The sequence below is a fragment of the Corylus avellana genome, chromosome ca1, assembly GCF_901000735.1.
Source record: "Corylus avellana chromosome ca1, CavTom2PMs-1.0".
In the NCBI taxonomy this organism is placed as follows: domain Eukaryota; kingdom Viridiplantae; phylum Streptophyta; class Magnoliopsida; order Fagales; family Betulaceae; genus Corylus; species Corylus avellana.
The window spans coordinates 32,206,053-32,218,947 of NC_081541.1; the positions used below are offsets into that span (position 1 = coordinate 32,206,053).

General features: G+C 35.3%; 1 protein-coding gene across 1 annotated transcript; it reads right to left on the reverse strand.

Annotated features, from left to right (window-relative positions):
* Positions 1–1,793: 1,793 nt before the first annotated feature.
* Positions 1,794–4,412, reverse strand: LOC132166204 (uncharacterized). Its single transcript, XM_059576988.1, has 2 exons — positions 4,078–4,412; positions 1,794–3,973 (listed from the first exon to the last, which is right to left on the reverse strand). Exon 2 carries the CDS (start codon positions 3,916–3,918, stop codon positions 1,954–1,956), a length of 1,965 nt encoding a protein of 654 aa, XP_059432971.1. The 5' UTR covers positions 3,919–3,973; positions 4,078–4,412; the 3' UTR covers positions 1,794–1,953.
* Positions 4,413–12,895: the final 8,483 nt, after the last annotated feature.

Consider the following 12,895-nt stretch of genomic DNA (forward strand, 5'->3'; position numbering starts at 1 on the left):
TTAGTTTCTTTTCAAAGATGAAATGTTTTGAAAGTGTCCCGATTTATCAATTTTTGTACACATGCTTTGACCAAATAGGCCACTTCCCACAGGATTTCCTATTCTCTTTTCTATCCGGATCAGAAATAGGAAAGATCCTCCTCCTGTAGTCTTTTTCCCTCATTCAATTTTTTTTTTTTTTTTTTTAAAAAAAACTCAGTTTGTTGCATTCATATATACAGTCGAGTACAATTTGATTTTTTTTTGGATGAATGAAATTTTTTTTATAGCAAGACAAACTTTACAAGATCTCTCCAGTAGCTGACCACTGGAACACAAGCTGCAAAGCAACTTACAACAACAAACACCAAAACACAAACTCTAAGAACAGAGTTTCCAAGTGAAATGATAAATAATACAATCTCAATTAATCTCCACATAATCTGTAATTCATAGCTGTCATCTTATCTCGATCAAACTTCAAATTATGGCGCTGCTTAGGTTGTTGCTCTGCCTCATCATCTTCCGGTGTCGACTCCATGATATTTACTAAACACTTTAGAAGTCACAAAGTATAAAAAAATAAAAGATAAAAAATAGTCCCTTACATTACAATACTTTGTGAGCTGTTGCATCATATTGATGTTTATCTGCTACTGCATTGTCAGCAGATGAGTTGTGTGAAGGGTTGTCTGAAGCTGATACACTAACAAAGCTGATTAAGCATGGAAGAACTTTCCCTGTACTTTCTTTTTATGCTCAAATACGTCATTAGGCATCATTAGAATGAGACTCAATCATTTTTTTTTTTTTTACTTACCATAAAAAGGGTCTAGATCTTTCTGTAATCTCAATTAAATGGATGTGACATGCCAACTTGTACCTACCAGTGACGAAAAGGAATATAAATACTTCCATTGAAACGACTGGAGAGAACTGAGAAGCCCACCAAGCTTGAAAAATTGAAAAATTCTGTGTCAGTGACTTCTGCTGCTGTCCAATTCTCAACAAAAATCAAGATTAAACCAATTTCAAAAGGTAAAGAACAGTTGGGGTCGGACTTGACATGCTGTATTGACTTTATCCACGTGAGAGAATTTAGAAACATAATGAAATTATTTCGGGTGTGCCACTTTCACACAAAGAGAGTGTTGGATCAAGACAGCATACCTAGCTGCTCGAAGCGTCCACATCCAAAACAGGACTACTGGTCCATACTTTGTGCAATCTACAGCAGTTTTCCTTTCTTCAATGTTCATATCATATGGTTGTTCGTGAGCCATCACCTTTTTTGTCTTGTGGGCTAATGTTGAAGACAGTACTAGTCCAATACAATAGCATCCTGATTCCCATTCTACTATGAAGGTCAATTCAAGCACAAGCACGCTCAGGGGAAAATATCAGTTTACTATAATTTTCTTTCAAACTTATATTATAGTTGATATTTTAATAATTGAATTGATAAGTGGCACGTGTAGTGCTATGTCAGTTTGTAAATGTGATAAGTACTATATATGTGAACTGTCATATGACAGTTAAAATTTTAGTGATTAACATAATAAGTATTTGTTAAATTGTTACGTCAGTTTGTACGAAAGTCGTAGTACGATAATCCAATGAAGCTCCTTTGAGAGATTTAGAAGTTATTGGTGTGTGTAGATTAAAGTTAATTCTTTATAGAAAAAAAGTCTCAACTGCATGCTTTAATTCAGCTTCAAGCTGGGAAGTCATTGGGATTCAAAAGCAGCCAATGCCGGCAAATGGAGCTTGAAACATAAGACTAATAAGATTGAAAACAAGGATGACAACTGAAACAATATTATGGAGAATGGAAGAAAAACAAGAGAAGGAAGAATGTACTACAAATGGCACAACAGTGATGATTGCAGCAATGCTAATTTATATACATCTTATGAAAATGACAGAAACAAAACAAAAAGCTTTTCGAATTGTTCTTGGCAACATTGTAGCTAATTAATGGAATCCTCTTGAACCTCTGGATTGATAGAGTTCCAACCTACTTTTGGCTTCGGGTAGTAGTGATTCAATAGAAGGTTCTTCAACCAGATGCGCCTGCTTTGATGACCACTCAAGCACAATAAGCACCTCTTCTTGTGCAAGTGTCTCACTGTCAGGAACATGCAATGCAATGTAACATAGAAGAACCAATGCAGGAAGTTGGACCATCTGTTCACCAAAGTAAATCAATTGAATTAAGTGCTTGGCTCCTCCTGCATCTATGATGGCTTTGCAGTGATAATCATGGAGGAAATTTTCAGTGCAAGCAAACTTGTTAAGTGCAATGGCAGCCTCCATAGAAATCTCAGCTTCCCTTTCGTCGAGCAGCCTCACAAGCGGCCCAATGATTCTTGTTTCAGTTGCTCGGAAAGTCCTTGCCAAGTTTCCAACAGATTTGATGCATGGTACGAGGAGGTCGGAGTTAGCCACCTCTATAATTTTGAGCAATTGTTCAACTACAGCTTTGGCAGCAGGGGAAGTAGGCTTGAAAGCAGAGCGCCTCAGCTCAGAATTTTGCTCTGCCACAGCCGTGATCTCAGCCAATGCCATGGCCGAATAGGATTGAACATCATCAGCCCCTTTTTCCAACAAAACCGCAAAACACAAAAGCGCTCTTGATTCGGTGATGTTCCGACAAATAGATACATTTCCTTTGGACAGCTGCCAAAGGGCTCTTGCCGCCATTGCCTTCATCTGGGCTTTTGTAGACGGATCTTCAAGCTCCCTCCCCTTAATGCTAGTTCCCGATAGCGAAACGTGCTGCTGCTGCTGCTGGTGATTGTGAATGTGATGCTTTTTTTCATTGCTGTGAGTTTGTGTTGATGGGTTTTGGTTTTGCGATGTATTTGGCTTCATGGCCAAGGTGTTAGTAACCACATTGTGCATCTGGCTCGGAATTTGGTTGCCCAATGGGTGAGGAATTCGAGCATTGGTTTGCTTGTCATAGTCTTGATCATGTAATTGTTCCTTTTTATCATTTGGGTTCGGGTTATTACTCGCCATGACAACCGAATGAATTGACATTTGTTGTTTGCTGGGAATCGTATACTTACTATGTTCTTGAATGGTCTCAAAGGCAATATGGCTAACAAGCAACCGAATTGCGTTGTTCTGCGCAAAATGGTCCTGGCATTTGGTGTGATTCCCAGCTAATTCCGAGATTGCCCATGCCACCACAGCCTGAACCTTCATGTGGCCTTCTTTGAGGATTTTTGCAAACACAGAGCAGACTCCAGCATTCACAATGTGTTCGACGCTTTCTGGGTCACGGCCGAGCAACCCAATGGCTCTGGCAGCATTCTCCTGGCCTTCCATGCGCCCTTCTTTAGCCAATTTCAGAAGCCCTATAAGCCCACCTTCCTCAATAATAAGCTTACCATATCGATCATTATCCCGAGCCAATGAAACCAAAGAGGCAGCTGCGTCGGAGCGCTCCTCTAACGATTTCCCATTGTGTAGAATCGCAATTTGTTCCCATATGAGGCAGAGAATTGGCTCGTTGGCTGCTATTGGAGGAAGACCCAGATACTCATCGTCGCGATCATCCGCAGAGGCGGAAACTCGGAGGAGCCACGACACGTCGCCGATTGAATTCTCTAGTTGCATCGACGTTTTCCGAAACGCTGCGGCGGGTATAATGGTGAAGACCCGCTTCATGATGCCATTGGCGCGGCACTTGATTACGAGCGCAAGTGTTTTGTCGAGGACCTGCTCTGTGTCGTCGATGATGCGGCGGGTTGGACGCTCATAGAGGTCGTTGCTTGCACGCGCCGCCTGGCGCAACAGGCCTGCCAGCTTCTCTGTCTTTGCTTTGAGCTCTAAGCAATCTTGTTTGAATGATTGTGCCTCCTCAGAAATCTTCCCCACCTGGTCCGCCAATTGTATTGGTCTCGCCAGGATCTCCTTCACGATGTCCGCCATGGCCAAAGCGGACCTAACACCGAAACAAAACTCCTTAAAAACAAATCAACCACCCCTGAAAAAAAAAAAAAAAAAAAAAAAAATTACCGCAAGGAACGATGCAAATTTGAAAAAGAGAGAGTTGGGTTTGTTATAAACAGTGAATTCCATTTCCTTTACATTCACGTGGGGGTTGTGGCGCCGCCGGTGTTTGGAGGAGGAGATTTTGGTGATGGTCAAACGGGTTTTTCTCCCGTTTTTTATGTAAAAAGGGAAAAACCCACCATTCTTTTTTCTGTTATAAGTAGGTGGAGAATTGGTTGGGAAAGTTTGGAAGAAGAGGAAAGGAAAAGCCCAAGCACCTTCAATACACCATTGGCTTCTGGTGCTTGAAATCTGAAGCTAAAGGTAATGCTTAAGTTCCGGAGTGGGGGAAAATTTTGCATGTCGACAAGGTGATGTTACGCGCATGAGATGGACGTGGGGGGATTAATGGCTTTGCATGATGACGTGCTTGCGTTCTCTTTGATTGTGCATGAGAGTTTGTCAACCCAGCAGCAGGGTATAAATAATATTACTCAATACAATAGATTAATGAGTACTAATTTTCAATCTTTAGCTAAAATATAAAAAAATTATTGCACCACCCAATTGAAATTTTTTCCATTCTTTCGCAACCCTTTGTTTCAAAGCTTAATCCTTTGAATTTATGGGTATTTAATTGAACAAAAATCATAGTAAGCTAGGTACCATGTTATTAAATAACGTAACAACATATTTACAATATGCATGACTATATATATAAATACTGTTAGACACTGATATGATAAGGGTGGCATTAAAAATGGTTATAATTTGGAGCACAACATTGAGAGTTTTAATAATTATTCGAGATTAATATTGTAAAATCTTTGATGCTCCGAAAGAAACTAAGTAAAGTTTTTCTTAATATATATATATATATATATATATATATATATATTGATGTTTATGGAAATTAAATTTGATTAGAGGTAAAACTAGAACGTTTAGTTGGGGGAAAATTTAAAAAATAAAATAAAATAAATAAATTCTTGAGAGAGGCAAAAGTTAATTTTTAAAGATATATTTATTTATTATTATTTTTTTGGACCACCCTATGGGTCAAGGGGTGGTTCTGCCCTGAACTTGACCCTTTACTAATACTTTGACCCCTTTTAATAATAATTTTTTTTTATTCTATCCCTGATTCCCTACCTCCCATTTAACTTAAAATGAAAGAGAATATAAGGCACCGTTTGGTAATCCCTTCCTCACCTCTCAACACTATTTACGCTTCATTTTTTCAAAAAAATTAATATAGAAATATTCTCACTTTTTTATTTTTTATATCACATTAAAAAAATTAAAAAAAAAGGGGGTGTCTGAAAATGGTTTGCCAATCACTTCTGTTTTGGTAAAGTAAAATTGTAGGTGATGAAAAGAAATTACATCGGTGGGGAAAAGTAGGAAGTGCGATGAAAGTACAAACAATAAGGTTTTTGTCGGTATTTAATTATATTTATGAATAGTGGATAATTAATATCGTATTCTTTCTTTCAGACAACCACTTGATTTCACCCGCTATTTTTCACTTTTTACTTTTATTTTTCTTTTCAAATAACCAATCAATAACAGTGAAGAAAATTACTCCAGTGAAAGAGAGGCCCCCCCAAAAAAAAAAAAAAAAAAAAAAAAGCTTTCACTTTCAAGCTTCTATTTTCATACAATGCATCCGACGAAGGGTGACGATGACATGTGCAGAAAATTATCATTTACTTTTTTTTGACTGCTTCGTCCCTGAAAATGACATTTCAATTGGAGTCTGCCCAAAATACTCATCCATCTTTGTGGCTTTATAAAGATTAAAGGTGTTGAGCTCACCGTCCTCTCCAAAATGCCAACAAGGAGGAGATAACAAGGCTCAAAACCACCTAAAATAGATTATAAAAAAAAAGGCTAAAGAAGGTCTAAAACACTAAAATATGCTCATTTCTAAAAAGCGGTTATGAGTTTCGGTAATGCTAACGGATAGTTATTTTAAAACCGCTAACTGCTTAAGGTAAAGTGGTTGCTATTGGGAATAATTTTGCACTACAAGTCCATCAAATTTTGGGCCTCAAGGCCAATGACAGAATAACATGAGATATAATATTGATGTGGTTCTATTGAGAGAATTTGGGTAAAGAGTCATACTCAAGATCTAAACTGGAGTACGAGTCTAGGTCCAATTATAGCTCTCAGGACTCCCGAGTTAATTCAAAGAAGAACCATACTCGAGAATACAAAATAGAGCTCAATTATTGTATATTGGGCATGCTGAAATTTTATTCGCTAAAGCATACTATTTCCTTCGGAAATTGATTTAAGCATCGGAGTTTCCTCGGCACAAACGCTGGTAGATCTTTTGACACTCTTGTTATTTTGTAGCTATTGTGGGAACACGAAAAACATACTGTAGATCTAGGACGCCCCGAAGAACGCACAGTTCACACCATGCCGAAAACTTTTAGATAGAAAATTATTCTAACAATTGCGATTACAAAAAAATTGATAATCACCTAAGGCGATTTCCTGCAACCGCTCGTATTCTCCTTAAGCTACACAAGCCTACCTAATGCATTGGATATCACTTTAGTTTCAATATCTATTATTTTAACAGAAAATACTTTGTAAAGAGATAATACTTAGCCTTTCATTGGGGGGTGTGTTGGGGTTTTGTAAAAGAGATGAGGGTGCATAAATAACTTGTGTTTTGTATATATATTTTAATGGTATATGGAAATATAAGAAAAGTTATTGTGAAGTGTTTTTAGATAGGAAAGCAAAAAGTGGTTTTTAGTCGGACCACCAACGAGCCACTGCTAAACCTCCATTGGACCATCGATGAGCCACCAACGGACCATTGTCGAACCTCCATCGAACCACTGCTTGGCCACCGTTGAGCCACCACCGGGTCACTGCCTATTTTATATTAAGATTTCATATTGTGAATAAAAATTAATTTTTATAGGTTAATATTATTGAATGAAAATATTAAAAAAAATATTTGTGATTTTTCGTACACACCAAACATCAAAAAATGTCGTTAGTGAAAAAAAAAACTCCTTAAAAAAAATTTCCCCGAAAATATTGAAAAATATTTGAAGTTGAAACAAATACAACCTAAGTTTATTTTTTATTTTTTACATTAGTTAAATTATTTTAATCACATTTTATATGAAAAATATTTTTTAAACTTTTAAAAATTCACCCTTATATCGTAAAACAAATGTAAGAATTCAATTTTATCAATAAAATTACTTTGAAGGCTTCTTTACTTTCTGGTGGGTTTCCAAATACTAATTAGTCGTTATACGTCCAAAATGTTTTCTAAGGATTAGTCAAATACTCGTCATTCCTTCACTTTAATCCTACTCTTTTGGGGCAAGTAAATTTTTTTTTTTTTCCTAATCAGACAAGCAGAAGGGGCAACCCAAACAACAGCCCAAAATTAACCAAAAAATGGTGTAGAAGCAAGGCAATGCAAAACAAAGTAACAATCGAAAATTGGTCAAATAAATGACTCGGCCCATAGAGAGAACCGAAGTGGCCATAAAGGGCTGATATCAAGGCAAACCAAAGAGTTCTAGGCAAGTCTACCGGAATCTTTGCAAGCAGAATAGAACCTGCACTGCGAAAGTCTATATTTGGGTTATCGACAAGCAGCCATACCTTATGTAACACCCCAGTCTCATATTGAAAAAATGAGAAGTAGTCCACAAAGAGTGAGTGCTTTATAAAAATAATCATGAGTGCTAAGTCTCACATTACTTAATTACTAAATAAAACTTGATTTTATAAAAAAATTTAGAGAGACTCCAAATTAATTATTTATTTTAAGGTGATAACATATGTGATTAACATTTTTTCTTGTATCATTATACCGTAACAAACAAAACAGGCAAATAACAATCTAAAAGAAAAGTCTCCACCCCAAAAAGATTAGCAGCAATCGAGTACGGAGAGTAGAGCAGTCGATGGAAAGGCGCGAAGGAATATCAGAGCGGCGAAAATGAGCAAATCTAATTTCGAAAAAATCAGATCGAAAAAGCCATCAAAATCGAGTAGGTGCTTTCGGGGCAATTACTTGAATCTTTATTGTTGAATTGATCTTTCAATGTCATTTGTTGTACGTGCTTTCAATTATTGCCACAAGTTCCTATTCATATGGTACGATCAATATTATGAACACAACTTTTGGAGATTTAACACGTGAACTTCGTACTTTTTATTTTTTTGAAAAAATATAAGTTTTTCAAATTGCCGTCTTTTCTAATATAGTTTCTTAATTAATGTTTCAAATGTACTAAAATAACCTCTCAAATTATCAAAATATATTAAAAAGAGCACTTTTTTTTTTTAAATTTTTTAAATTTTTTTTTTATATTCCTATAATACCCATATTCTTTTAACTAATAAAATAATTATAAAAAAAAACAAACAATAATTTTTTATTTAAAAAAAAAAACAAACAAACAACAATTTTCTTTAAAAAAAAAAAAACAGTGGGCGAATAAAAATAAAAAATATCATTTTTTGGAATAAATAATAAATAATTAGTCACTGTAATTGGTCTAAATTACAAATTACTTCATGTCATATTAAAGTAAAATAAAAAGTACGGTTCTTGAGATATTAAAAAAAAAAAAAAAAGATACTAAAGTAGCTCATCAAACTACCAAATTGATTTTACTTTAATACGACATGAAGCAATTTGTAATTTAAGCCATCTACAATGACTCATATTTATTTATTCCAAAAACATTTTTTTTTTTACAATTATTTTATTATTTTATTTGTTAAAAGAATAGAGGTATTATAGAAATATAAAAAATAAGTGGCATTTTTGATACATTTTGATAGTTTGGGGATACTTTAATACCTTTTAAATATTGATGAACTATATTACAAACGACTGATAGTTTGGGAAGCTTAATATATATAATAATAATAATAAGAGTTGATCGATGTGATGTAAAAGTTGAATAAATTTTATATTTTTTGAAAAAGTGTTTTGATACTAGATAAAAGTGAATAGTTCATTTAGATTTGTTATTTTAAAAAATGCGTTTTAAAATTTTGTGATTTGAAAATATTATCTTTAAAAATATAATTAAGCGTCTAGTAAAATTATAGTTTGACATTTAAAATTATAATTTAGCATTTAAATTTATACGTTTTCAAAAAAATAAAAACTTCATTGCCTACTATTAAAAAAAAATAAATTTTAGAAAATTTAAAGTTTTGATACACTAAATTTAGTAAGTATAACTAGGGAAGCCGAAATTTGAAGCCCTCTTTTTATCACCCTGGCCAAATCAGTACCCGTGGATATTGCACACAAGTCACGGGTAAACACCAGCAGAAAACCCTGGCCAAATCAGTACCCGTGGATATTGGCATATTGCATACAGGTCACGGGTAAACACCAGCAGAAAACACAATGAAATGTGATGAATGATTGAAGATGGGGATTTTTTTTTTTTTTTTTCCTAAACAAATTAGAAAATGTAAGGGAATTTGACTTTAAAGTCATCTATTTTTAGGCTTTGTTTGGTCCTCAACATGGATTCGGATCCTCTCCAGTACTTTTGTACTTGAGAGGCCTCCAATTAATGGTTAGGATGACCTTCAAAAAATCTTAAGGTAATCCTCATGCCATGTGTCTTTGTTCTTAAAATATAATAAAATATTATTTTTTATTTTAAAAATAAATAAAAATTAAATTAATATAATAATAAAAATTTTCAAATTTTTTGTATGGCCTTTGGGGGTGGCCAAACCACTCCCAAGGGCCACCGTTTGGCCATGGGGGTGGCGTTTGGGCACCCCTAATGGCCGGTTGGCCACCCCATGGACTTTGGGGGTGGATCAGCCACCCCTTAAGGTCATCCTCATGCCATGTGTCTTTGTTATTAAAATATAATAAAATATTATTTTTTATTTTAAAAATAAATAAAAATTAAATTAATATTATAATAAAAATGTTCAAATTTTTTGTATGGCCTTTGGGGGTGGCCAAACCACTCCCAGGGGCCACCATTTCGCCATGGGGGTGGCATTCGGCCACCCCCCAGTGGCCAGTTGAGGGTGGTCGAACGTCACCTTAAAAAAATTGTTTGGCCCTTGGGGGTGGGCGATGCACCCCCATGGGCCATGGAGATGGCTTCGGCTAGTGGCAGAGCCACATGGAAGCCAGAGGTGGCCATGGCCCCTGCGTGAGATTTTTTTTTAAAAAAAAAAAAAAAAAAAAAGTTATACGCAGACCCTTTCAAACTATTAAGAGAAAAATATATAAGTGGCCCCTACGTGAAATTTTTTTAACTCCTCCATTACTCCTTGGCTTCTTAAATCTAGCGCTTCAGCCTTCTTTTTCCTTTCTTTTTCTCATTTTTCTTCTTTTCCCACCTTCTCTGTCAACTTCCTCCTTTTTCCCTTTTTTATTTTTTATTTTATTTTATTTTTTAAATTTTATTTTCTCCTTCCCCACCACTCACTTTGTTTTATATTATTTACTTTATTTCTTTGTCTCCCACCATTCACTCTCTTTCTTTTGTTTTTTTTTTTTTCCTCCCTATCTCAAGCTTCCGGCTTCTTCTCTCCCTTTCTCTTCTCCCTCTCTCTCCCTTAGTGGTTTAGTCCCTCTCAATTTCTCAAATCAAAAACTCTCTCAGGTTTTGACTTTATTAAATTTGGGCTTTTGGTATGTAAATTTGATATTAGTTTATTAAAGTTTGATCCTAGATTGCGTCATTACATATGAGAATATGATGTTAATCAACAAGGTGCAAAATAACTTAACGCATGTCACACTTTTTGAGGTTAGTACTCTAAGTTCAATTCCTAATCTAAGTGGTCTTGTAATTTGAATATTTTGTTATTAACTATTGAGAATATTGGTTGTTAGAATTTAAACATTTAACTGGAGAATTTAACACAATTCTAAGCTCAATTCATCATTGTATTTAAGTACTAATGATTAGAAAAAGAATAAAAAAAATAGAAAAAAGTACCAGTTCATTACATGGTGAAAAAAAAAATTCCTAATAATAAAAAAAAAACTTAAGAACAAAAATTTTAGTTCAGCGGCCTCTTCAATATGAAAAGGCTAGCTCCGCCACGGGCTTCAACCAACCCCAACCGGCCCCTGGGGGTGGTTGAACGCCACCCCATAGCCAAATGGTGGCCCTTGGGGGTGGTCCGGCCTCCCACAAGGGCCATAGAAAAAATTTGAAAAAATATATTATTATATTAATTTAATTTATATTTATTTTTAAACTAAAAAATAATATTTTATTATATTTTAGGGAAATCATATCTAAAATCCTTAGGTAAACGCGTTTTTTTTAAAAACTCCCTGGGTATTTTTTTTCGGAAATTTAGTCCCTAGGTCACTTGAAACTACTAAAAAACTCCTTACCGTTAATTTCTGTTAACTTCCGTTAGTTGAGTTAAACGCACTGTTTTACTTAAGTCTACCTCAGTAAAATTTTGTATCCTACGTGTCCACATTGGACACGTAGGATATAAAACTCACCGTTTTGGACCATCCAAAACGGTGAGTTTGGCTTAAAATTGAGGCCTTCTTCTTTGAAACTCTCAAGTTTCATACGGTCAAAATACAAGCCTTCCGATACACCTCAAGCGGCAACCCACCGACGCAGATGCCACCGACGCAGACCCCTCTGACGACAAAACCCACCGAAGACAGAACCACCGGCGACAGAGGCCACCGGCGACAGTACCCACCGGTTAAATCACCCATTTCGGCGTCACTTTTTCGGCTAGGTTTCCGTCAAATCACAATATTTTGAATCGGAAAAATCTGGTTTCGACGAAGGTATTTTCCGAAATTTCTTTGTGGGTTTTGTTGATTGACTGAAATGGAAGCCTTTAATAGTTGTTTTTTGAATTTTTTTGTTGTGTTGGAAGCTTTTGGTCGAAACCTCATCCCCAACCTGTTTTTTGTCCAACATCTGTTGAATATTGCGATTTTGAGCCAATATTATTGTTGATTGGCAGTGGGTGTGGTCCACCTTGGTTGTGGTCCGGGAATGAGACAGTTGTTTTTTCGTGTGAACTGGCAAGTTGGTCAAGGGGGATTTTTTCATCTGTATAACTATTTATTTGATTTTTTTGCTTCTCTACTCAAATGGTGGATTGTCGAGGACATGAAAATAGGAATTCTTTGTGCATAGTTTACGCCAGCATCATCATGCTACAATTGAGCAGTATTTTTTTTTGTTTTTTTACCTAATAGTTCATGCCAAACTTTTCTATGCATGTCTTTGTTTTTAGGTCCTCCAATATTTTTGCCACCTTTTTAGTTGATAAGAAGAAAGGTCAATTACTCAAAGAAATGTTAATCATATTAGTATTAACATTTGGAAGAAAAGTATTTTTCAATGGAGAAAAAAGTGGTATTATTGTTGGGATATGATAGATTGTGGTTGGTTGGATTTTGATGACTTCGTAAATTTTTTTAGGGAAGTTTCATCATTCTACAATTGAGCAGTATTATATACGTGGTTAGATGTTACGGCTAATTTCTTTTTATTGCATGTTTGATTACACTGCATATTTGCATATTTGTAGGGAGCCGCCTATGCTCATATACCATCTCCAGCTACTACACTAACAACTTAGTATTGTTTAGATTACAAATTGAGCAGTACTATTTCTGCAGGGGAATCACATTTTAAACAATGTGATTATCTTTTGTTTAGGGTTTAGGGTACATTTTTTTTCCCAGTATTGTTTAGATTACAAATTGAAGTGAGAATAATTTTTTGGCAAGCTTGATTTTATTTTTCTTTTATGAGCTTGATTATTCTCTCACATGTCAGTTATATATTGTTAGGTTCATATTATAAGATGAACAGGAGGAAGAAAGATTTCGGGATAGGAGACAATGAAAGCGAATTCTACGATGGGAAGA